The sequence below is a fragment of the Epinephelus fuscoguttatus genome, linkage group LG1 (genome assembly GCF_011397635.1).
Source record: "Epinephelus fuscoguttatus linkage group LG1, E.fuscoguttatus.final_Chr_v1".
NCBI lineage: Eukaryota > Metazoa > Chordata > Actinopteri > Perciformes > Serranidae > Epinephelus > Epinephelus fuscoguttatus.
Window position 1 is genome coordinate 22,310,802 of NC_064752.1, and position 27,085 is coordinate 22,337,886.

General features: G+C 41.6%; 2 protein-coding genes across 6 annotated transcripts; one reads left to right on the plus strand and one right to left on the minus strand.

The window, feature by feature from the left end:
- Positions 1–328: 328 nt before the first annotated feature.
- On the minus strand, positions 329–5,494 carry LOC125889105 (uncharacterized). The gene is made up of 4 exons (XM_049576831.1): positions 5,167–5,494; positions 4,132–4,297; positions 3,418–3,567; positions 329–1,900 (listed from the first exon to the last, which is right to left on the minus strand). Exons 3-4 carry the CDS (start codon positions 3,563–3,565, stop codon positions 783–785), a joined length of 1,266 nt encoding a protein of 421 aa, XP_049432788.1. The 5' UTR covers positions 3,566–3,567; positions 4,132–4,297; positions 5,167–5,494; the 3' UTR covers positions 329–782.
- Positions 4,285–25,736, plus strand: znf362a (zinc finger protein 362a). Of its 5 annotated transcripts, none has more exons than XM_049576814.1 (9): positions 4,285–4,306; positions 16,114–16,177; positions 18,010–18,250; positions 19,423–19,548; positions 20,672–20,999; positions 22,780–23,004; positions 23,742–23,820; positions 23,980–24,138; positions 24,228–25,736. In XM_049576814.1, exons 2-9 carry the CDS (start codon positions 16,115–16,117, stop codon positions 24,345–24,347), a joined length of 1,341 nt encoding a protein of 446 aa, XP_049432771.1. In that variant the 5' UTR covers positions 4,285–4,306; position 16,114; the 3' UTR covers positions 24,348–25,736. The 5 variants fall into 5 exon arrangements, with proteins under 5 accessions (XP_049432771.1, XP_049432760.1, XP_049432778.1 ...); XM_049576803.1 differs by lacking the exon at positions 4,285–4,306 and adding an exon at positions 11,396–11,488; XM_049576821.1 differs by lacking the exon at positions 4,285–4,306 and adding an exon at positions 11,396–11,488 and having other exon boundaries at positions 18,043–18,250.
- Positions 25,737–27,085: the final 1,349 nt, after the last annotated feature.

Genomic DNA, 27,085 nt, shown 5'->3' on the forward strand with positions numbered 1-27,085 from the left:
TGTCGGACCCTTTGACAAGAAGATGACCCATCTCAAGGGGCTTATCCTGAATAAAATATATTGGCGCATATGTATTTTTAGAGTAAACTCTTAAAAGTAACGAGTTTAATAAAAGTAGTGGAGTAAAAAGCCAAATATTCCTCCCTGAAATGTAGTGGAGCAGAAGTATAAACGGAAAAACTAAAGTACAAGTGCTTTAAAACTTTACTAAAGCACAGTACACAATGTACTTGGTGACTTTTTCACCTCTGAGGAGTAGCACAATCCTTTGAACCCAGCTGATTTAAAAGCAGAGACAAAACTATAAAGAAGAGGAACAAAATCTGTGTTACAGCCTCAAGTTACTCAGTATTTATTTATACATTGCTTTATGAAAGGTTTATGAGATGCAGCATCAGCACACTTCATATTACTGCTTTCAAAACACTGTTTGCCCCTGGATTAGTCTTATTTACGCTGGAGAGGCTTGCTCTATAACCCAGTGTGTAATGACAAATCGCTGCAGATCTTAAGGCTCTGAACAGTAAAAAGCAGACGTCTGTTTCAGTCTCATTTACTTTCTTACTACCAAGCACGTCTCAACCTGCCTCCTCAGCACCTTTCAGCAGTTTCCACATCATACTCCTCACATGTGAATAGCAGCTCAGAAATGCTTATTTACACTTCATTCGAACCAGTGTTGACATGTAGATGTGCCGTCTCCACACGTGCAATATTAATCTGCTGATCCTGTTGCAAGTAGCCTCCAATAAGCGACTACATTACTCCACACCGGTCTGGTTTCATACAAATGTTTCATTGTGAGAGGTGGATGTGTTGCTTGTGTTGGGTGCAGACGAAATTAAAGATTTGATGCACAGCTCCAGCAGAGTCTCTATAGTCCTGATCAGAAGAATGTTCACACTGAGGTTAAGAGGCAGCACAAAGATGGAGAGTGCACTCATGAACCCTATCATTACAGTCGCCCCCGGGTGGGGAAAACCCCACTGTCGCCACCCACTTTGGCTCCTGTATTGTGAGACCACATGTTCCTCCATGATAAATGTCAAAGGTATACCTCTCTTTGTCCTTTCCTGCTCCTGTCCTTCTCTCTCTGCGGGCAAACACTCAGGGGAGATGAGGACAAAGTCTCCATGGTGATGCGCCAACATCTGCACCCTGTTCCAGGAATACGCTCTGTGAACAGTGCATCTGCTCTCTGTTTTCTCTGGGTCAACACACTGTGCTGGCTCTGACTTTAACACCCCAGAGTTCACAGGCTTGGAGGGCGCAGCAGACGGCGCTGGAACAAGGGCTTGCAAGCGACTGTCACGGTTATTGTTAATGTTGCGTTTCTCTCTGTGTGTCCTCGCCGTCTGTGTAGGGGCCTGTTGGCTTCTCTGAAGGCCGATACTCGCAGTCAGGAGGAACAGGAGGAAGGAGAGGAAGGCCATGCCCCAGCAGGGATTCACAGTGCTGGGCATGGGGCTGAGCAGGTTGGGCAAACATCTGATGAGGGAGTTTGTTGTGTGCACACAGGCAGTGGCCCACATTTCCTCCTGCTTCCATCGCCACCTGACATTGACGGCGACAACGACCCACACTGACAGGCAGCAGAGGTAACTGACAGCATGAGACGATGTCTTTTCTCTGTCTTTGTTGTCCTCCTGCTGCTCTTCCACAGTTACCTCCCCAACATAACAATGCTGTCCATCAGAGCCCACTCTTTGACTCTGAGCGACGACAGACTGAGGCCACAGCAGTCTGGTCAGAGTCTCCACGGCGATCAGAGGTGTGGTCAGGAGCAACACGGCACCGTATGTGTGGCTGAGAAAGAGCAGGAAGCGCAGGGCAATGGCATCACCAATTGGGGACAACTCAGTCAGCCAGGAATCAAAGATGTAAAGGAAAGTCAGAAAAACTGTGGGATAAAAAGATAACAAAGTGACAGTGAGTTAGGAGATCGGACAGGATTAGAGTAGTGGTTCCCAACCAGAGGTGTGTGTAAAGATGATGGAGCAGCTCAGCTAATTGGGAAAAATAAAAGACCCCCTCAAGACATGTTTTAAGAGATCTGCTTGGAATATCAATTTGTGTTTGATATGTTTTTTCCACAGAAGAAAAATTGAATTACCAAGATAGAAATTCTGCATCCCTCTTTGAAAAATCCACAATCTATTAAAGTGCAATTATTATCCATTTCACACAAGATGTCTCCTACTTCACTGAAAAGATTTATTTTCATTATCAGTTAATCGATTGATAAACAGTGACAAATGCCCATCAAAATTTCTTTGAAGATATACTATGCAGGATTTTTCTACCCCCCTAATCATCACTTATGACCCACTAGAAGTGTGTAGCAATGTATTTATCTGCAGACGCTGCCCCTTCCTGTATTTTATTATTTTCCTCTTATTTTACTGTGTTCAGGACGTTCCTGGGTACAGCGCATAGGTGAGGTTGAGCCTTCAGATGTGGGACTGAGGAAGGCACTATGCCACACTGCATATGGCACTGCACGAAAGTTACATTTTGGTATGATTTGAGTGACACTCACTAAAATTATGGACACACCAATTCCATTAGATCCAGGACTTCAAATTTGAAATTAAATTAAAGCTCCAGGAAGTGTATTGCATTAACCTGGAAGTCATATCCCCCCTCTCTGTATCAAAGTGGACATCAGAAATGACAATTTTCCAATGCAAATGCCTCTAGAGAAGATGACCTATGTCCTGAAAAAAAGATATGATGCCGTTCATTGAGTATATAGAGACATTACCTTTATCAACTGTGGACTAATCTCTAAACTGGCTCCATTGTAAGCTGTTAGTCACATCCAGGTACAGTGGTCTTGTGTGATGTGTTGAAATTTTTTTTTGTTTGTTTGTTTTCTATTTTGTTTTTTAGGGGGGATAGGTTGTGGTGTTCATGCTAGATTAAAAAAATTACAAGAAAATATTTTAAAAAAACACAAATATGGCGGCAAATCAGCAAACAGACAAAACTCGTTCCAAAATGACGGTGAAATAACAGATTGCTTTTTACTTTTACTTTCACTCGTGGGCATGTTAATGAACAGTAACTGTCAGTTCCTGCATAGTACACCTTTTAAACAGTATTTACACCTTCAGATTACTTGTTTTGTCCATCCAACTCTCTAAAAGCCAAAGATATTCAGCGTACTATCACAAAGGACAAAGCAAATCCTCACAACTGAGAAGCTGAACTAAGAAATGTTTGGCTGTTTGTGCTCTTAAAATGACTTGTAACCATCATTTTATTGCTCTACTTTGACCATTCAGTCGATTCAGTTCAGCTATAATGTCTTAAATGAGAAAATATTGTAACAATATCCACTTTAAGATACACATTTGGAACATTACAGGTGGCGCTGATGAAGTCCGATGCACCCAGTCATGCCTCCATACTGACCTGTGACCAGGAAGTCGGTGAAGACCAGGAGGCAGCAGCAGCAGAAGCTGACCAGACTGTAGGGGGCAGCCAGCGAGGGCAGGAAGAGGAGACTGCAGGCCAGTTTACCCACACACAACACCACCGCTCCTTCCAACACACCATCCATGGCTACAACAAGACAACACATACACGCGGTTCAACATATCGAAAAACTGGTTCTCCTTTAGCCTCGGGGTGGAGGAGTTCAGGAATGCCAGGCACTCTGCTGTCAGTAAACCCCCCCAATGGTGTTAAATATATCTGTATGTAATGTTTTTACATGATCTTCCCACTGTCAGGGAATGTTTCTGCCCCGTGGTTGAAGATCAATATTTTTGTTGTTTACATTAGTAGTGAACCCTGGACCAGACAGCTGTTTACAGTCGATCAAAAATGAGTTCTCTGCTCTGAATATGATATTTAAAATGATATTTAACACCAGAAATTAATAAACAAATGCCATGAAATTCCTCAGTAATGTAAAACAGATGCAAATTTACACACAGACTCTGGTGCTGGGAAGTGAGTGTAAATAAACCCACCTACTGACCATGATACTGCACAGTCAGACTGGTTCAACCTGTTGAAACTTCTCCATTATTATCTCTATCATGTGCTTCCAGTATGAACATTCAAACTACCTGCAACAGAAAACTATGAATGTAGTTAAAACAACTGCTGTGAAGTTCTTACCTGGAATCACAGGAGCCTTTAGAGCTGCATGTCAATATGAGCTTCAAATGTTTCATCCGTTGCCTTCACTTCCCCCTGTTGCTCCGCCCTCATGGAGATAATGACACCCCCTCCCTCCTGCTTCCCCCTCGCCTCCCCACCTCCCGTGCTCCCTGCTGCACCTGGCCTGCAAGAGGTGAGAGAACATGTGCGGCTTGGAGGGTGTGGCACTGTTTGTACAGACAAGAAAACCTGTCTAACAACTAACTAACTAACAGTGAGAGATGCAAAGTGCATGTCGGTGCGCGTGTGTGTGTGTGTTTCAGCGTGTGTGTGTGTCAGTATATCAGTGTGTTGACATCGGTGAAGGGCACACTGAATAAAAGATGTTTCATTTTTACTGAGAAAGTACAAACATTCCTGTGCTACACCCACCTTGTTCAAACTACAGTATGTTATTTCAAAGGTTACAGCAAATACACACATGCAGGGTGTTTCTTAAAGCAGGATTAGAGTGTAGATCACGTAACACATGAAGATATTATTCATTCACACTTTTAAATGCTTCATTTTAACCTCAGACCCCATTACGATTGGACAGATGGGATGGTCCTATTTAACAAACAGAGGAGTGCTGCGTTGTGCATTATATATCTGTAAGTTACTCCTGGGAACGCTTCCTCATTATCTGTTCTCCGATTACATCTAAATGTCAGGTCAGTCACAAGACATTTTAATTTAGATGCACCTCTTGTTCAAACGGAGCTTTGAAAAAACTGGCTTGAAACACGATGCGCCTCACAGATGGAATTAGATGCGAAAAACGTTTGGTTAGGATCTCGTTTTTCATCAGAAGACTTTAAAATAGGCTGCGGGTGAAATTTAATTGTGGCATTTTTGACGCATCACATGAGATGGTGATGTTTAAATGTTTAAATTTTCATTTTTGTTGTTTCCAAGCCCTTAAAAGACTTGTCACCCATGTTGGTTTAAAAGCTCTTTTGAAAGTTGATGAGCGTGATACGATTGATCGAAATATCCGGAACAGCCACTTACCTTGGGGTGTGATTGTTTTTTACCGTGGCTTTCAGCGTCAAGAATAAACTCTGAAACTCATCTTCTAAGCCAAAGTAGTCAAGACGTCCTGAAACTGAACATTTAGAGTTCTGTGACAACCAGACACGCTGAGGAAGTTTGCGTAATATGATTTAAAAAAGCTTCTAAATGAACCTGGTGGCAAGACTGCTTTTCGAAAACAGGAGGCTCACAGATATGTCTGCATGTTCCACTGATACAAGAAGAGGTTTGCAGACCACATTTTCTTATCAGGTTTTATTGACTTTTTTTTTTTTACCAAGATACATGTGCAGCAGGAAGCAGGAAATTGTGCAAAGTAGAGTCAGATAAAGCTCATACAAAGCCTCGATTTGTGACGTCTTTTTTTTTTGCCAAACAGAAAACAAACAAGATCTGTTAAGTTTTTGAAGGTCTCAATAATAGCATCATGTTTAAGCTCATGAAAAGCTGCAGCAGAGAGAGAGAGCACTAGGTTCCTGCGAATCCTTAAGAAGTCTAAAAGATTGAATTGATTTATCTAAAAATAAAGCCTGACTTGGCATTAAAATATATTAAATCAATCTTTCAATCATCTTAAAAATGCTAACAAATAGAATTTATGAATTGTTTTTATCTGACGTTCAGTGTAAAGTCTGAAAATAATTGGTTTGGGCAGCACGGTGGTGCAGTGTTTAGCATTGTTGCCTCACAGCAAGAGGTTTCCTGAGGTGGGGGGTTCAAACCCGGGGTGGGGGAGCCCTTTTGTGTGGACTTTGCATGTTCCTCCCAGGTCAACGTGGGTTTTTTCTGGGTACTCCAGCTTCCTCCCACCATCCAAAGACATGCAGGTTAATTGGTGACTTTAAATTGGCCGTAGGTGTGAATGTGTGTGTGAGTGGTTGTCTGTCTCTATGTGTCAGTCCTGTGATAGTCTGGCGACCTGTCCAAAATGTACCCCACCTCTCTCCCAATGTAAGCTGAGATAGGCTCCAGCCCCCACACGAACCCAAACAGGATAAGCTGTTACAGAAAATGAATGAATGGTTACATCTTTTTTAATAGAATTGACTGAATGCCTCTCATATTAACATCACAAACATCAGGACAGCGGAACCCAGGATGCTCAGAGCAGAGAAACCACTGTCTGTGAGCTGGCTCTCACTGGACCCTGGACGACATAAGAAATTCAACGAAATTTTGCCATCTAACCAAGATTTTTGCGACGTGGCTGAAACCGGTACAAGGCCATGTGTACGAGTCTCAGTGTATTTTATACAAAACGCGTTTTAAACTCGGCACAATGGGAATTGAGGCAGTGGAATCCCATTTGCAGATTAAGACACACAAAATTGCCAAGAAAACACAGTTCTGTTCTACCTTCAAGTCGTGTTTTATGTCGCAGTAAACATTTGGGCAAAATTGTCCCTAACCTAAAGTAAGTGATGTCAGTTCATGTTGAATTTTGGTTATGTAAAATCAGTCTAAAATTTATGTCTGAATGGCATTTGAAAAAGTCTTGAAGGTAACTTGTCATTAGTTTAGGGACGTTGGAAGCACTTTGTGACTCAATGGCAGTGATGTGACAGTTCTGTAAGTGCAGTGTACCTTTTATCATAAGCAGGCTGAGCAATGTTTGAAACATTTACTAAATACAGTTTAACAGTGCAAATGTAAACAGCTTGTATTTAGTGTGTTTGTAATATCCATACTGTAGACTGGCAGCGAGGGCACTGTAGAAGTGTGGCAGAGTGCTGCAGTCAGTTCCTGCTTATCCTCTTTTGTATCTTGAGTGTGACTCATGTCAAAGATATTGTTTTGCATTTCCTATGAATATGGAAACACAAATTTGAATGTCTTTGGGTTATTTTGTATGTACTTGTGCAAACACTGTGGAATGGGTAAGAAAGCAGCCTTGTGTGCCAAAATGTAGCCTGCTCAGAAACTTACAGCGTGCATGATAATAACAGGGTAAGCTTTTAATGCTGATGATCACACTTAAAGGAATACTTCACATGAACATTTGTATATCAGTTATTTACCGCATGCTACTGTGAATTTGTAAAGACAACAGTATTTTTCTCACATGCTTCCACAGTGGAAGAGAAAAAGGGCAAACATTCCTCATGAATTGAAGTAAACAGAGACTGTGTTTAACAAAAGCAAAACTATATCAAAACATCCATTCACAAACAAACAGCTCCTGCATTATGATCCAAGTCTCATTGAGCCAAACATTCCGATTTAAAAACATCAGTACAAACAGTCTCTTAAAGGCCAAGTAGCGTGCGTTTGAACTCTGCTCAAGTGGAGCTCATACGCACATGCATGCTAAGGCTCTCTCATGGCACGCTACTTGTAGGCGGGAGGGTTTTACATTGTAATGCACGTTTTTGGAAAGTACTGAGCATACAACTGGATGAATAAGACTTGGACATTTGTCACTGTTTGCACCTAGTTGACAGTTTAGTAGGCACAAAACTGTGTCAGGAAGGTTTCGAGTCAACTTTGTGATGGTTTTGAAGGTTAAAGTGTTTGTGGTAATGTTAACTTGATAAGTGTTTCAGTTTACAGTTTATATATATTATATAGACACGTGTATATATTTAAGCAATATCACACGAGAGGGAGTGATGTTATACTCGTATATCGTCACGGCTGTGATTCGGTAATAGGCACGACATGGGTGCAGATCTGATGACAAGTTTGGGGGGGACACAATCAGTTGTGATTTTTTTTTAATTGCATGCGTGCAAATCATGTCCACAGAGATTGCCAGCATATTTCACAATTTCATAGAGGCTCATCACCATCACCAAGTCATTCAAAAAGCACTACAAAGAGAATCATATGCTTACCTTTACTGTTTATTTCTCTTAAACAGCCAGTAGTACATGGAACCAGCCATCACCCTCCTTTTCACTGCTTCGCTGTTAGTTAATGCTACTTCTAGTTTCAGGGTCTCAGGCATGTTATGTCCACTCACGTTCTCATCTCTCGCCTCTCACGGATTCCCATTTCTCCTCATCATCTTCCCTTTCTCCCAGTATATAGGACTACCGTATACATTTGTTCAATTTCAATCATTTAAGCTATTTAGAATTGGGGGGGACAATTTGTGTTTTTCAGAATTTGGGGGGGACATGTCCCCTCCGTCCCCCCCAGGATCTGCACCCATGAGGCACGAGGCCATAGGCTAAGTGCCGAAGACAATCACAGCCGTGACGATATACGAGTATAACATCACAAGCTCAAGTGTGATATTGCTTTTATACAACAGTTCAACAGTTAAATAAGCAAGGCTGATTAAGAAATGTTGAAAAATGAGGACAAAATAGATAATTTAAGCATTTTATTTGTCTTCCGCCAACAAAAATAGTTCCCTCAGGACTCCGCTGTCACCGTTGCTATGTAACGCAGACATGGTGCGCCAGGCACTTACTCTTTATACACATTTATCTGCACGTTTCCATTAATTGTGCAGCCGGTGAAATAAGTCTCTGGTGACTGCATGGTGGACTGTCGCTTCACAGGCACAGCCGACTCTGCCTTCTGATCTGACAGTATGTTGCTTCATCGTTTTCTGCTCTCCATGGATGGCTTCCAGTAGCTTTTTAACAAGCTAACTATAAAAGATGCAAGGGCATGAAAGGCACACAATGGAGTGCTTCTGATATTTTGAATATCCGTATCCGGATTGGGGTGGACAAAATATGATATGCAATAAAACTCAAAAGCACCACAAACTACAGCAGGGTCGTCAAACTCATTTTAGTTCATGGACCACATAAAGCCCCAGTTTGATCTCAAGCAGGCTGGATCAGTAAAACCATTGCATTATAACCTATAAATAACAACATCTCCAAAGTTTTACCTTTCCTTTTGTTGTCCGCTGTTGTCCATTTACAGATCAAAAGTGCTGGCAGTGCCTTAGCGATAGTGTTCTACCACTACTGTTTTAAGCTATCTTTGAATATGACAAGAGCTGTATACTGGTCAGAGTGTAAAGCCTCGGAAGCAGCATGTAGTAGACTACTCATTAGCCCCTTTTACACTGCCTCTTTAAGGCAAGAATTTCACGCCATCATGCCACCTCGCCAATCTGTATAAAAGGTACAATTGTGGAATGGGGGGAAGGAGTTGTTCCCCCTCTGAGCTGGAAATGGAGGTCGTAACAGGGCCAAAACAATGTCTCTATAAATGGGACTACCAACTAGACCAAATCATGGGCAGCATGAATGTGACAGCTTGATGACATGTTATGTGTGTGACCCGCCACGCGAGATTTAAAAAGTAGCTGTTATCAGTTAGCGACTACCTCAAAGAAGAGGAACAGCTGCCAAAAATGTCCACTAATTGGGAAAACAATGAGGTAATGAGGTCTGGGGGCAGAGAATGAAATTAGCCACCACATAGCAGAGACAGTAAATGATAGTTATTACCATGTTATACCATAGGGGCTGTGACTCAGAGAGCAGGTTGTCGGCTAATGGGAAGGTCAGGGTTCAATCCCTGGCTCATCCAGCCCCTGTGTTGACCAGAAACCAGAAAAGCGCTATACAAGAGCAGTCCATTATAAAGCACTGCCGACGATGTTGTGTTAAATGTCACGACCATCACCCCTCTACTGATTCCCCGATGCTTGGAAGCTCTCTAAAATCACACACTGGAGTGTAATGATGCCGCTGTCATTGGGTTCTGTATAAAAATGCAAAAGTGGCGGGGCATTGGTGGCTTAGTGGATAGAGCAGGCACCCCATATACAAGGCTGTTGCTGCAGCGGCCCAGGTTCGAATCCAGCCTGTAGCCCTTAACCAACTGCATGTCATCCCCCCTCTCTCTCTCTCCCCCTTCACACTTACCTGTCCTGTCCAATAAAGGCAAAATGCCCTAAAAAATATCTGTTAATCCCTGTGAAAAAGGTCTATTATTTAACTTGCTCCTGAAACCTGGCACCTCGTAGCCTTCACAAGCATCTAAATATTAAGTGTGCCAAGTCATCCAGTGGCCCGGATTGGACCCTCTGGTCGGCCACCTCTGGCCCGCTGACTGTATGTTCGATCAGTGGTGTATGGTAGCGAAGACGGGCCCCAGTGCAAGATTTTGCGTCTAAGCTAGCTACAACAACATCAGCATACATATTACCCACCAATCATCAGGCCAAATCATTCAAATAAAATAAGAATGGAAATATTTCTATGTAATTTATTTGTGGTTTAATAGTTTATGTAAACATATAATTTTATTGTAGAATAGATTGCAATAGACTCTTTCACAAAAAAACGACAATATATAATGACGACGTGTAGCAGTTGCCCCCCTTTTTCAATTTAACACTAGTTCTTCTTTGAACATAGATGTATTTCTCAGAATCTGAATGAGCCACAAGAGCCTGTTCTCTGGCCAACACACTGTTGAAGGACCTGCTCTCTCTATGGGCTCCCCCGTCCCATGGGCCCCAGCGCAACCACACCGCCTGCACTGTCTATATTTATACCCCTGTGTTCGACACCCCTGAACCGCTTCCTCCACAGACGACCACAAAGTTGAATCAGCACCTCTCTAAAACTGTTTCAACCTGATAAACAAAACGGCAAATGAGTGTTTAATCCAATTACTCTTAATACAAGATAAATATATCATAAAACAATAAGATTAGATAAGATTTTCTTTTTAAACTTGAGCACCATGTGTCTCATTTTCACATGTGAAGTGATCATCATTTCTATCTCCTCTTACTTTCAGCTGTTCCCTGGCTGAGGCTCTCCAGCTTGTGGCTGCAGTGCCATCTCCTGCTGAGCTAAGCACAGAGCATATTAGCAGCCTGTCATGCTGCTGCTGAGCGGATTACACCTCATATTTACTGTACATGACCGTCGTGACCCGGCACAGACAGATAGACAGACAGACGGCTTATATGCAGAGCTGGAAAAAGATGCTATGCACTCTTAACACTGGAGCTCTGGTGTAACAATCTGTGTTTATGTGAGATTAATGCTGGTGATGATGCACGTTGCAGAAAGTCAGCTTCATGTATGAAATAATAACACCACACTACAGCTGTTAGGGTGCAGGAAAACCATGTCAAATATAACTTCACACCCATATGCATGGTTTTTAAATCCAATGCGAGCACAATATGTGCAGGAAAATGAGACTGAGACACCAGAAAATGGGTTAAAAATCAGTTTGGGCTCCGTGTTTAGACGCCTGCAGCACCCAGAAGTGAACAGCAGGCGACCCGGAAGGTTTGAAGTCCGACTGAGAGCAGGCAGAAAGAAGAGTCTATCCTTTATAAAAAATATTTCTCCCCTCGCTGGTTCAGGTATGTTGCTCCGCTCGATGCAAATATCTCTGCCTCCTTTTTCTCCTTTCTCTCTCTCTCTCTCTCTCTCACACACACACAGCCTCTCCTTGTGTCGCTTCGTCACCGTTTCTGTTTAAGTCATGCAAAAGTTGCATGTAAAAAAAAGAAGCGCATTTGCAGCGCAGCGATGATAAAGACTGATTTCTTTTCTTCTGCCGTGCAAAATAAAAGCTTCCACCAGGCGCTTGTATTTACATCGATATTTGGGTTTTTATGGTCGAGCAGCTGCAGAGCATTGAAAGGCATGATGATTGTTGTAGGAAGTGTCAGGCTCTTTTTTTTCCTCCTCCTCAAGCCGGGCTATTCAAACCTGCAAATCAAAGTAAACAATCATTCGTACGCTTAATGCAAATACGCCACATCCCGACGCATCGCCACGGCGTTTCATTACATGTGGGGAATTACCTCCTTATAATATTCGGATCTGCAGAATATGGCGTCCAGTGCTTATAAAAATAAGACAGGGCTGCCATTTTTGTTTTCCTTTTGTCTGAAATTTTTTAATAAACTGTCTGAGAATGTGGGAGAGGCGGCGGACGGAGCGAGGCGCTGCGGAGGATCGTTTCTCTGTGGAGGAGGAGATGCTCTCCTTTCCAGCTGCTCAGGTTTTAACATTTAAATCATCAGTCTCTTTTTCTTTTTCTGCTTTTGCACGGAGGAATAATTCAGCACGGAAGGTACCGACAAAAGGACACAAAAGTTAACCCTAACTTTAGTTTCAGAGACTGACTTGTGTGTTTCTCTGAAGAGCTGATCTCGGGTTCTGTTTTGTTGCACTGATGCTGCTTTTGAAGATGAAATGCTGAGATACAGAAATAGTTTTCTGTGCAACCCGCAGGTCATTGTGGTCACACTTGACTACTGACCATCTGGATTATTATAGCTCCTACATGTAAGAGAGCATAGATACTAACAGATAAAGAATTAACAGCATGTGGTCTGAGTGAGTCTTATATCACTCTCCAATACCCATCACAAGGGTTTATAAGTTGTAACATGTGGCTTTATTCATTAATAAATGATAAACTAATGCTTTGCAGATCAGCTATAAGCTATTAAAAAGATAGTTTGGGATGCCTCTGACTGAGAGTCATCTTTAAAGCAGGTAAACATGTTGCTAATCCATTAACTAATGCTCATGGATTTTGCACTTTATAAAAGGCAATCAAGTCTCCAGTTATAAATGTTAATAACTCAATATTTAAGTTTTTTTGAGTCAATCAGGTCTGTATTTGTTTGCATAAGTAGATGGATTGTTGTCCAAGAGATTTTTCACAACCTGGCAACCTAAAACTGGATCTATAAAACATTAGTAAATGATTTATGAACTATTAGTTACAAATTCCAACCCTTCATAAAGGCTGATTTATTAGAAAGTATCATAACTTCCACAGCGCAGCAGAGTATTACTTTGTAATGATGACAACTATTTCTGAATCTCAATGTTTCAGCTAGTTTTCGGTGCTGCCTGCAGGTCATTGTGGTCACACTTGACTGCTGACCATGTGGATTATTATAGGACCTACATGTAAGAGAGCATAGATATAGATTCACCAGTTTATGTAATAATAATAACAGCATGTGGTCTGAGAGAGTCACATTATGATTAACTATAGATCAGTTAAGCTATTAAAAATATATTTTGGGTTGCGTCTGACTGATAATCGTCTTTAAAGGTACCTAATAAAGCAGTTAAACATTTTTGAGGCCTGTATGTGTATGCCTGTGCGGATGGATTTTTGTCCAAGAGATTTTTCACAACCTAACAGCCTAAAACTGGATCTATAAAACATTAGTAAATGATTTATTAACCATGAGTTACAAATTACAACCGTTTATAAAGGCTGACTTCTTTGAAAGTATCATTACTTCCGCAGTGCAGCAGATTATTACTTTGTAATGATGGAAACTTCTGTAAATATGGAGCAAAACTCTGATGTACTGATTCAGTAAATGTGTTGAACCAGAAACATCAGTGAGGCTGCAGGAAAAGCCTCAAGGTGGCTGTGGATCAAGAGGGCAGATCCATGATGTCGCGCGCTGCTTGGACACAAGCTGGGGACCGATCACCCCCGGCTGGGTCGCCCAGGTGAGGGTGTCTGATGATCTAAGACCTGAAACACCCTGCGACCGTGGGTTCATCTGGTGATGTGCCCCAAGCCGCATCTAGGTGTTTAAAATAATAAATAACTTTAATGAAAGAGAGTCGATCCAAAGAAAATTAGTTGGTGACTGAGAATGATTTGATATTTTAAGTTATTTTTGAACAAAAATCTTTTCTTTCAGCTAGAGGTCCCATGATAAACAGGTATTGACGCTAACCAGGGTATTTAAAAAATAAAATATTGACATCATGTTAGTAATATACATGAGATACTATAGTGTAAATAATCCAGCACCTCTTAAAGCATTTCCATTTCTTTCCATTCTCGCTTTGTCTCCACCTGGTGTACAATTTTGTACAGTTATGGTGACAGACTCTGTCCACACGTCCCTACACTCGTATTTTGACTTTTTTTTTTGCCTGAAAAGAGACAAAATGCACAATAAACAAAGCTAAAGATGAATTTGCCAGACAGCATTTTTGATAGATGTAATAATTTTGTTATTGTGAACTCTTTTGGCCACGATAATCAAACTTCCAACTTCTTATTTGTGAAGAGTAAACCAAAAACTTTTGGGTTTTAGTCTGTTGGTCAGATGAAACAACTCACTGGAACACATCACCTCGAGCTTGTGGAAATTAAAACGGCCATTTTCCACTGTTTTCTGAAATTGTATGGACAAAATACGTAACCTACTAATCAAGAAAGTAATCTGCAGATTAATCGACAGTGAAAATAAGTGTTACCTGCAGTGCTGAAGAGCAGTTTGAAGGATGCTTCTTACAAGATATTGAGCTCATTTTAATGCACCTGCATGTGAAAGACTATATGTTCAAGTCTCTTTTTCTTTATACTCTAATAATAATGTAAATATTAAGGCTGCATAAAATCTCAGCTGCATATGTGCAAAAAATAACACTCTCCTGACACAGGTAGCCGTAGAGTAAGCCCAAAAGCAGAGCAGTCTAGGCCTGACTCTACAGGCTGATTGGAACAACTCTATATGTGGTCATACACCAGCAACACACAGGAACTGTGAGTTATATACAGTGCCTCCCTGACGTTAAATATGTTCTCTGTGAAGCGTGTCATTTCAAAAAGTGACACCAAGATGTCCAGCCGCTGTCGAACTCCTGAGCCTGCTCCCCCGAGGCAGAAAGTCTCCAGGAAGTGAAACTGATCCCCACTGGCATCATTAGAGAAATATTTTGTGGGGTTTACTGTACGCTCGTACCCCTGAACGTATCGTTTTTGTTTCTCTTGGCTCGCGGATATGGACTGTGTTATGCCTCTGCTAAGCCAAACAGACTTAGGAATGGTGAAGTGTGCCAAAACACGCAATGCAAAATGTTTTAAAAAAAGAAACTTCATACGAGGTTGAGAAGAGAAGCTATGGAAAGAAAAACCTTCAGATCAAAACTTCAGCAGTAGCAGCTCTCTCTCATCAGAAAGTGAGAAGCTTTCTGTGCATGTGGCCAAACGCAGTGTGGAAAAGCATTGATCTTAATTGCAGCCCAGAAAAGCAAATATTAAAAAGAGAATATTCATGCTATTATTTCTTCATTAAAAAAAACACAGTGTCACTTACAAATCAGTGTGAGCTCTGTGCAGCATTCCTATTTTAGTCTTTCCATGTTCATCATATTCAGGTAGATTCCTGACCTCTTGGCTCTCGGCTACGTCATTCAGGTCTCGCTCTGCTCTGAGGTGAGGCTGTGCAAACATCTCCAGTTTCCCATCAGACTCCTAACGTGTGGGGGCCCCCTGTGCAGAGGAGACAGACAGCAACAGATTAGGATCTGAGCCACATCGCTGTTAACGTTTTCTGTTTTCTCTGATAACTGTTTTTGGGAAGATCCCTAACCAGTTGTTGTAATCATGTGAGAGCCTATCTCTCAGGCAGCATGTCCATCTCAAAGTCTTGTGGTTAGAAATCCCAAGAAAAAGATGCATCACTCACTTTAACGTCATCCAGAATCATCCTCTCCGCTATCTCTGATGAAGCATCGGGTAAAGACACATGGTCTGCTCTTGCACTTTAGGGAAAGGAGGAGAACTAATACAGAAAGTCTTTGAAAGTCCACTATCACAAGACTGGGAGAAGCTATCTCAAATTATCACGTCGAACAGTCAGCTGCTGTTTGGGTGGAGTTTTTAACCACTGTTTTCTACACTAACAATAGATCTTCACATCAACCGAGGATAAACGGAACAAACCAAGATGATTCACAATTTCCTCTTATCTTTGCCTCTTTGTGTGTAAATCATAATTTTGAACTTTGAGAATTAAAGCAAAACAAAAAAAATACTCACTTATTCAAGCAGTGATGAAGGGTCACAAGAAAACAGCTTCATTTAAAGGGGTCCCCAGCCAAAAAGGTCGGGAAGCGTTATTTTACCATGTACTTGATACATGTTTCACTGATGGACAGAGAAGCTGCACTCACCTTGTTTATGACCCTTGTGTTTTTATTTCAGGATGGCTGAACCTCGCTTTAACAATCCCTATTTTTGGCCTCCACCTCCCGCTATGCCCGGCCAGGTGAGTGACTCTGGTATTCGCTCTTGCTTAAGTGCATGTTTACCTCAAGCAATAAAATCGCTATGCTGTCAATTTACTGTGTTGTTTTTTAAAGTGATTTTAAATAATGCACTGAAATTGAATGGTGTGTTGGGAAAAACGTTTCAGTTAGATGAGAAGATTGATACTACTCTGTTGTCTGTACAGTAAAAAGCTACAGCCAGCGGCCAAAGGTCTAGGTTGTTTTTTTCTGTACAAAAGCTGACATTTAAAAACGACAATTGGCATATTTGATTTGTATATTTAACATCATTTATTAATCTTTTTAAAAAAATATGGTGCCAGTACCCTTAAAGTGATACTCATACCAACAGAGTGGTTTATTTGTTACCTATTTTTCTACATCATTCGATACCTGTCATGTAAATAGAAGCATTCAGTTGTGTAAAATGCAGCCAGATGCCACAGGAGTGTAGTACAGCCATACTTTCAAATGTTTTGGTGGCATCTCGGCATATGCCAAAAGATGGCCTTCCTGCACGGTGAAAAGATGCAAAGCAAAAGAGTGAGTGTTATTCTCCACATATTTGGCTTTTTACAGGAAACAACAATTTCAGATTGCATTTCATTTGTTTTATTTTTAAGGGCAATGCACATTTAGTTTAGTTTAGTTTGGTCATTTTCCAAAATATGAAACACAAATATACTAGTAGGTAGACAATACATAAACATCAAATTAATGCAAGATATTTTGAAACCAATAAAAGGATAAAATCCACAGGACAAAGACAGCATAAAGACATAAAGACAGCATTAAGTACAACAAACAGGAATTCCCAAGACAGAACAGAAGCCCTGCAAAGCAACACGCAACAGCAGAGCATCTGTACGATACAATAACACAACAACAACAAAACAGCATGTTTGCACAAACAGACATACATGCAACATGAAGCACCAACACACAGATTAGCATTACATTCAGACATGCAGAGCAGCATAGAAAGTAAAGACAGATAAAATACAATAGTCATAATGTGGATCTTAATAAAATGTTAATAAGATGTAACCCCTTTGTAATCACCAACATTTTGACATGTAACTAGTTACTCCCCAACACTAATCAGCACACTGAACTGCCATTTCAGTCAATTACACTACGCACAGCACATCACATCACCACAGCAGTTGTATCAAGTACAGATACCCAGCCCTATTTTTAGCCTTCTGTTTTTGCATGGATTGAACAAAGGAGCATTTAGTGTACTTTAGATATGCTGGTAGCCAGGTGGATTTTCACCTGTGGACAGCCAGGCTAGGTGTTTCCCCCTGTTTCCAGTCTTTGTGCTAAGCTAAGCTAAGCTGCTGGCTGTAGCCACATAGTTAGCCTACAGGCATTAAATCTTCTCATCAAAATGTAAACAAAACATGAATAAGCGTATTTTGTCAAAATATCAAACTGGTCCTTTAAAACAGTGGTTCTCAACCTGAGGGGTCACCAGATGATTAAAGAGATACAATGAAACAATCCGTCAGTCTGAAACAATCTTGTCTCTAATTGTAGTTTTTCTTATTCTTATGAAATTCTGGATGATATCAAATTTGGCCTTAAATCAGACAAGTTAAGAGTCCATAACCTGTGATGGGAGGTTACAAGTTGACATTGCTTCATTTTAAGGGGTCACAAGGCCATAAGGTTGGGAACCACTGGTTTAATGCATTTCCTGTTGAGACATTAAGTTTTGGGTACAATGTCACATGTCAGCCTCTAGAGGGAACCATCGTCTCATAAAGTGACCCTGACTAAACTGATGGCTGTTCTCTTGTCACAAATGCTGTTTCCTGGCTGTCAGCTGGATAACCTAGTCTTGATCAATAAAATCAAGGAGCAGCTGATGGCAGAGAAGATCAGACCGCCACATCTGCCTGCTGCCTCAGCCCCTTCTCAACAGCCCTTACTGGCTCCCCCCATCCAGGCGGATGGCAGCCAGCAAGGGATGTCCAAAGCTCACCAGATGCCGGTTCTCCACAGCCACAGCCCATCTCAGCCTGATATCGCCCTGCACGCCCGCCCTGCCTCCAGCTCAGTCACAGGTAGTCCTCACCTGCATCCTCAGTCCTCACTTTTTACTGGATTAATATCACTGCTGCATTAATGTGTCTGTTACAGAACTGCATCATATTCTATGAGATCAGTATATGTTTGAAGCGTTGCTGTCCTATGAGAACCACATATCTCTAAATAGTTGTCATGGTGTCAGAAAACGGCAGTTATCTTTGTGATGATGCATTTTTCTGCAGATCCAAGAGGGTTTTTAAGGAGTTTATTCAGATTAATAATTAGTAGTAGAGCACTTCTGATCAAAAGTATTACAGGTTCAATAATAATACACAGGCCTGCTGAACTTTTACTGCGCACATCTAAGACTGAAACTATTAAAACCAGAGGTGTTGTGGTGCTGCAGCCCATCTTGAAGGGCTGCAGGACATTTTGCCAACAAGCAGATGTTGCTGTGTTTGTTTTGTTTGAAGCCCCAAAGCTTCATAAAGTTTTATTCAGGGTTCCAACAACAAAAAAAGGATGCCCCATGCCTTTGAACAACCAATGAAATCAAAGTGTGCATTGGTGCTCTGTGTGACAATTGAAAGTCCCAAGCTGCTCGTGTTAATGGCTGAATCTCAAAAATGCGGCACACTTTGAAATATTAGTGGGGCATATGTATGGAAACTTTTCATGGCCCTTCATGTCACAAGAGTACTTGCCAGTCAATATTCAAACACATCAGATCCAAACTCTGTTCACACATAATTCCAGCTAGCAGGTATACTCGGAGGGTGCGACGGAACCCGGGGAGAAAATGAAGAAACGTACGTTATAGTAAACAAAACGTCATGCATTGACACTTCCTCTACGTTATGTTAATTTCATTACACACAATTAAATTCCATGACTTTTGCAGGCCTTGAAAATTAGATTGAGAAATTCCATGACTTTTTTCAGGTGTTCCATGACCGTGGGAACCCGGTTTATTTGCCCTTCCCTATTGATATGCAAGAAATGTGTCCACCCTGCGTCATTAGAGTTGGTTCAGCTTTCTCTCAGGGCCCTCTTTAACAACTCAACAGATATGCTTAACATTGTTTTATCCCTTTGATACGTATTCATGCTTAACAGTTTTATGCTTATAAACATGATTTTGAACTCATGAAGTCTGCTACAGAAAGTTAGTGTTTTTTAAATGTGAATTTTTCTGCACATTTGCCAGGTCGTATTCTGGGGGATGTAAACTTGAATCTGGACGATAAGGCAGCTATAAAAGCCAGAGGATTATGGGAAGACTGGCATCTGCGTCAACTGATAGACCATCCCTCTAGGACAAACCATGTCTCAGGTAATCACAGCTGGTACTTCCTGTTTCTGTAGGAGCAAAGATCATTGTCCTGCTCGGGTCTGCAGTTGTGAGTTTCATTCACTTCTCTGAGCTGTAAATATGAGTAGGAGAAAGACTGAGAATAATGTAACTTTAAAGGGGAAGTTCTGTACTTTGTAACCTGGACTTTGTACCTGTGTTTGTATCTAAGTGACTAATGGGAACAACAGATTTTTGAAACCAGTATTACATGAGAGTGCTGCAGCTGTGAAACAGCCTGCAATGTAAACACACAGGGCACATTTGTGCCATTAATTCACATTCAGTAAAAGTGTTTGTTCCTGTCACTGACAGGCTCAGATTGTTATTCTAAGCATCTGACAACTTATAGAAAGGATCCCTAAAGAAACTGCCCCAAAATCACAATTGTCAAACACACCAGACTAATAATAAATAAGCAATTTTATTATTGTAAAACACACTTAATTCAAAGATGACAGAAAATAAAACTCTCAGTTCATCTCTCCTGTGTTACAACATTCACTAACTCCCAACTGATTTAATTAAACCTTTAATTGGCCCAGATAGATGTGAAAATATGCTGACTCCATACACACTACAGCACTGTTTATTCAAATGGAGTCTGTTGGGTTTGGCAGTGCTGATTTTGGGGCCGTTTATGTTTTAACAAAAAGGATTTCACTTCTTAAGAAAAGGTCTGTCTCTGTAGGGATCCTTTCCATAATGTTGACACTGAGAATTACATTCTGAGTCTGCCAGTGTCAAAAACCAGCACTTTTAGTGGACGTAAAGTGACGGTGCACAAGTGAGTGGTTACACTGAAGCATGTCTTGAGGTTTCACTTAATACTGGACCAGTTTCAAAAAATGTTGTTCCCATTAGTCACTTAGACACAAAGACAGTGGGGAAATAGGGTCCAGGTTGAAAAATGCTGAACTTTCCCTTTAAGTCGCTTTGGAAACACTGCCACAAGAAGGTGTCAGCGTTTTACAACCATCCCACCTGTGTCTGTTATATCGCTGTTGATAAGTTGTTAGAGTTTGTCTTTGTTTGCACAACTGTCGCTCTTGACATATGAATTGGCAGTTTGATAATAACTTATTTCCTTGTCCTTGTCTTCCAGGTGTGGCACTGGCATCCAGAACAGGCAACCTCAACACCTCAGAGATCATCACCCCAACCACGCCCACCTCAAGCAGCCACAGCCGGCTGGGCGGAGCCCCCACACCTCACCTCATCTCAGGGTTAGCTTGCAGCCAAGGGATAGAGCCCGGGAAAAACAACGGGGGACTTGTGGGACTCCTCGGCCCTCCTCCAAAGGAGGAACGGGGGCGTAAGAGGATCAAAGCAGAGAATGGGTCATCTCTTCTGGTGGTGCCCTACCCAATTCTAGCCTCAGGCAATGACCAATCCTGTGTCACCATTACTGCCAAAGAGGGAAAAACCTACAGGTAAGAAAGGACTTTTTTTTATACGTAGATAGATGCATAAATAACTGAGGTAGCGTGCCTCTGACTCACGACTCACAATTTAGTTTGAATCATTAGAATTCCTTTAGATACAGCATGTTTCAAATAAAAGGAGAAATATATTAACTTGCATGATAATGGTTAAATCATTAATATAGAATATATTAAGATAGAATTTAATTTAATGTTCACCAGGTTGGAAAATTGATTCGATTCACCTAAACATAAAAACAGCCAAAAATCATGTCATATACAGAACAAGTAGGGCAACAGAACAAAGTTCGCAAAAGTGAAAAATAGAAATAACATACCAAACTAGCAGGGCACTTGGAGAGCGCAGAGCTCTGCCAAGGTCAAATGTCCAATCTAACAATGTTACTGAAAGTGAGAAATACTTGTGTGTCTGCCCTAGATTCAGATCTAGTCCAAAATTGAATGGGTTCTTTCTTGGCCCATGCTACCACCAAGTTTCAGGAAAATCGGTTTAGTAGTTTTTCTGTAATCTTGCTGACAAAGAGACAAACAAACTAACACACAAACATAACTGAAAACATAACCACAGTCTGTGGTGATACTTGGCAGCATTTGATGCACCGATACATAACGTCCATGGTGCTCAGTTGAATTTAGGTCAGGGGAACAAGGGAGCCAGTCAATGGCATCAAATGCCTTCGTCATCCAGATACTGTCTACACACTCTGGCCACATGAGGCCGGGCATTATCCTGCACCAGGAGGAACCCAGGGCCCACTGCACCAGCAAAAGGTCTGACAGTCGCTCTGAGGATATAATCCTGGTACCTAACAGCAGTCAGGGTACTGTTGGCTATGATATGTAGATCTGTGCGACCCTCCAAGGATATGCTTCCTAGACCATCACTGACCCACCGCCAAACTGGGTACGCTGGATGATGTTACAGGCAGCATAACATTTACCACAGTGTCTCCAGACTCTTTCACGCCTGTCACATGTGCTCAGTGTGAACCTGCTCTCATCTGTGAAGAGAACGGGGCACCCATGGCGTATCTGCCAATTCTGGTGTTCTCTGCACAGTGCTGGACTGTGAGCACAGGTCCAACTAGAGGATGTCAGGCCCTCATGCCACCCTCATGGAGTCTGTTTCTGACAGTTTGGTCAGAAACATGCACAGCAGTAGCCTGCTGGAGGTCATTCTGTAGGGCTCTGGCAGTGCTCCTCCTGTTCTTCCTCACTCAAAGGAGCAGATACCGATGCTGCTGCTGGGTTGATGGCCTTCTATGGCCCTGTCCAGCTCTCCTCTGGTAGCAGCCGGTCTCCTGTTATCTCCACCATGCTCTTGAGAGTGTGCTGGGAGACACTGCAAACCTTCTTGCGACCGCGTGCAACCTGATAGGGCTGCAGGGACACCTCATGCTACCAGTAGTGACAAGGACACTAGCTGAACACAAAACAAGAGAAGACGCAGTCAGGAAGGATAAGGAGAGAGTATGTTACAACCACATGTAAAACCATTCCCTTTTTGGGGGTTGTCTTGCTTTTGCCTCTCCATTGCACCTGCTGTCAGTTTCATTTGCACCAAATCAGGTGAAACTGATTCACAATCACTTGTGATTCCTGAATGGACAGATTGATATCCCTGAAGTTTAACTGACTTGGTGTTACACTGTGACGATTAAGCGTTCCCTTAATTTATTTGAGCAATGTATATACATCATATATATGCAGTATGTGTGCTCTGTGCATGTCCTTTATGTGTGTCTGTGTCCCTTTGTTCTTGATACAGGTGTAAAGTTTGTCCGCTGACCTTCTTCTCCAAGTCAGACATGCAGATCCACTCGAAAACGCACACAGAGGCGAAGGCTCACAAGTGTCCTCACTGCACGAAGTCCTTTGCGAACGCATCGTACCTGGCCCAGCACCTGCGCATACACTTGGGTATCAAACCTTACCGCTGCTCCTACTGCGAGAAATGCTTTCGCCAGCTCTCCCATCTTCAGCAGCACACCAGGTCTGATCTCATCACAGCGTGTTTGCCATTTTTTATTGCTATCGACCAGAGATACGAGCATCTATCTACCTGGGCATCTGTCTGTTGTGCAGCATCAATAACATACTTAATATTAGTTAGTTAGTTAGTTGGAGCAAAAAAAGATTTATGTCAAAAAAATTATGTTAAAAAAAGATAATGTTGTAAACACCGCAAATAAAATGGTAAAAATGTTGGAAATTATTGCGTCACTCATAACTACTATAAGTGAGTAAATGTAAACCCAAACTTTATATATATTTTTTGTAATTGTGGTGAACTGACCCTTTAAAATAACTAGTGGCTGAAGGAGCTGATGTTTCAGGTTGTTGTGTCCAGTCTGGTGAGTTAGAGAGGAGCACGCAGAGTCTAGAGGAGGGTTAGAGGTGCTCTAGTTATCACAGCGACTCCTTTGTGCTCATTGTTTACTCTGTGCTGGCCAGCCTTTGTTGCTCTGCGTACATGCATCTGAGTGAACCAACATTAACCTCACTTCAAGCAGTGTTAAACATGATACAGTCGAAACAAACCACAAACAGGAAGTGTATATTTAAGGAGGAGATTCATCTAGTTTTGGTTTTTGTGAGAATTCTGCACAAGAAAGTTACTTTTTGTAGCTGTTGTGAGTCGTTATTGTTACTGTATGCGTTTGTGTTTTTGCAGCTTCCTGTCTGACTTGTTTCATTCGCTTAATGTTTGCATCATTTTTCCTATCTTAGAATCCACACAGGTGATCGGCCATACAAATGCGGCCATCCAGGATGTGAAAAAGCTTTTACTCAGCTATCTAATCTGCAGGTAAACATTGACTCTCCCCACACACCCCTGCCACTGCTACCTGTTTAATCGCCTTGATCCTCCCCTCCTTAAACTGCGATGCAGCGCCCTTTGCAGTGCTGCGTGAAGGTGACTCAGTTTCTGTATGTTTTTTCTGTATGTTTTTCTCCCCTGCTGAAGTCTCACCAGAGGCAGCACAACAAAGACAAGCCCTTCAAATGTTCCAACTGTTTCCGTGCCTACTCAGACTCTGCCTCGCTGCAGATTCACCTGTCCGCACACGCCATCAAAAATGCCAAGGCCTACTGCTGCAGCATGTGCGGCCGGGCGTACACGTCGGTGAGTCCAAGTTGAGTTAAATTTTAACATCTGAACTAAGTGCAGCGTATATATCTAAAAAAAAGTGTTTGTTTTGTTTTGTTTTGTAGGAGACGTACCTCATGAAACACATGTCTAAACACACAATGGTGGAAGATGTGGTGTCCCATCACTCCCCTCAACACAGGACAGAGTCTCCCACCATCCCTATACGGATCTCCCTCATCTGAGCTCCTTGCCCGTCTCCCGCCATCCTCCCATCAGAGACGTTTCCTGTGATATCTGCACCCCTCTGACGGACTTTGAACCCATCAATGGGTTCCAACAATGTGCCAGATTGTACACGTATCTTGTGAAGAGGTGCGCTTTTAACGAGTATATCCTCCTTTTCTTTCTTGCTGACCAGATAGTATTATCGGGGACATCCAAAGATGACTTCTCAGCACTTTCAGGCCTGGAAATGACAGGCCTAAAAATTTCTTTTTCTATTGTGACTTCACAGAAAAACAAAAAAAAACCATAAGTATTGCTCCGGGCAGCTACGATACATGGAAAATCTTTTTAAAGTTTTTGTGTTATAAAAAGATTACATTGTCCTTTTTTTTATACGGTCCATCAGTTTCTTTACTCAAGTCTTTGCAAGAAAAAAAAATGCATCAGAAATAGTCTTCCGTTAGCTGAGTGAACATAAAGGTGAATGCTTATATAATGTGTATTCATGTATATCGTGCCACTTTTTACGTCAGTGTTTGCAATGTTTCACCAATCACGTGCCCCTAACACACACACAAGACTGCGTTCACATGGAATCAGAGAGACCAGATATTACTTTAGTGGATGAGAGCAGGACGGTAATGTTAGGTGAGGCTAGCAGAGAATAACAACAATGATTCCATGTGAACACAGCATAATTAATATTTATATTACAGTAATTTTCTCGCCCTGTTGCCAAACTCAGTGTGACTCGGATGGATATGTTTTCTTTTACATATATTTTGTAATGTTATGAAATATAAATGTGCTTTAGGTCTCCTTAAATACAAGAGCTGTTCAACAGTGTTTCAGAAAAAGACACTAAGAAAACACACAAAACACAAAAAAAAAATAAAAAAAATTGAAACTCTAATTGGTGCAATGAATGTGAGAGCTTCTGCTTTCAAGTACTGCAAGTACATAAAGTAAAACAAAAATGTTTTTGTTCCCTGAAATGATAATTTATACGCATTTATCTTGCCAAATTTGATATTTATGACATAATCATGCACTCAATGCTTTTTGTCCACTTTGGGTGTGCAAATAAATAAACGTAGTGGCAAGACTGAAATGTTACACCACCACTCTGCTGCTGTTGCCACACAGACAGATGTGTGACTTTCCTGGAAATCACAAATGATGAGGTCCCTTTTTTTTTTGGTTTTCAGTTACGATGTGTAATAGAAGTGTCGCACTTCTTTGAAAACTGATTTTGCCATTGTTTTATGAATGAAAACTTTGCCATTTTATATGCATATAAGCCTTAACTTTGTTACAACTCTAGGGTCCACGGTGTTGTTTTATCACTTTACATTTGCCTTTTATGTCATAGCATGATATATACTGTAAATAAACTATATTAACTGTCAACCTGTTTTATAATAAATAATTCTATAATTACAAATGATGTTAAAAAGCCTTTTTCTTTCCTCGCTGCATGTAAAGAAATCAAAGCTTGGATGAAATGCCTCAGAAGCTTTGCTGTGGTGCCATAGCTGTTGGTTTGCTTTTTACTCTGCATTAATAGGGAAATGAGATTCAAAGCTTTGGACTTAACACAACTCTTGTTACTAACCTTGTTGTCAACTGCTGAGTCAGACGAGGGTTATTTTTCAGTTAGTGTTGGTTCAAAATGAGACGGTTTAGGTCCAATGAAAGAGGAAGCGTTTGGGGTGTTGGTGGCCTAGTGCTAGAGCGGGCGCCCCATATACAAGGCTGTTGCCACAGCGGCCCAGATTTGACTCCAGCCTGTGGCCCTTTGCTGCATGTCACTCCCTCTCTCTCTCCCCCTTCACACTTGTCTGTACTATCAAATAAAGGCTAAAAATGCCCCAAAAAATATCTTAAAAAAAAAAGAAAAGAAAGAGGAAGCCTCTGTGCCAAACAAGACAGTGATAACCATACATGTGACATAAAACATATTAGGAGATGATGGATGAAGTGTGAACTCGTGCTTTGTATTTTGGTGCCAACCGGCTGTAACAAAGATCCTCCTATGTCTTCTGCAGACAGTAGCCTTTAATGTGTGAAGCCCCAGAGTGGCATTATGAAATGAAAGTGACATGAAATAGAAATATCACAGGGAACAGTTACAGGATGTTTGGGAAAACACCCCGTCTGTAATGAATTTGAACACAGCGGAGCATTCAGCAGTGTGAGGGGCTGTATTCACTAACATCCTAATAACACTCACAGAGCTCCTAACTTAAAATATTCGAGCAAGGAGTCCTAGCTTAGGGTGACGTAAGAACATTCTCAGAGCAACTCTGAGCAAGGAAGGGACAGAAACGTGTACTTAAGGACAGAGGAGTGGTTGTCCCTGTTGCTAGGTATGACACATTTTTCTGAAAGGTGTGACAGGTTGTCCTTTTGTGAGCCTTCAAGGTGTGGACCCCCAGTGGAAACAGAATGACAAAACAAAACAGCTGAAGAGGTTAATAGGTGGGTAGGTGCACATTTCATGCCAAGAGAGCAACAGGACCAGATAGTATCAGTGGGTGGGGGGGTCCTCGAACTATGTGTTGACCAACTGGCGCTGGTCACTGGCTCAGTCTGTTATATCCAAAACAAAACTAACCTGCAAGAATGTTCAGCCCAGGGGCTCTCCGCTCTGTTGTGATGAAGAGCTTTGAATGACTGGTTAAGGATTACACCTGCTCCTCACTAACCAGCACACTGGACCCTCTACAGTTTGTCCTCTGTCCCAGTCGATCTA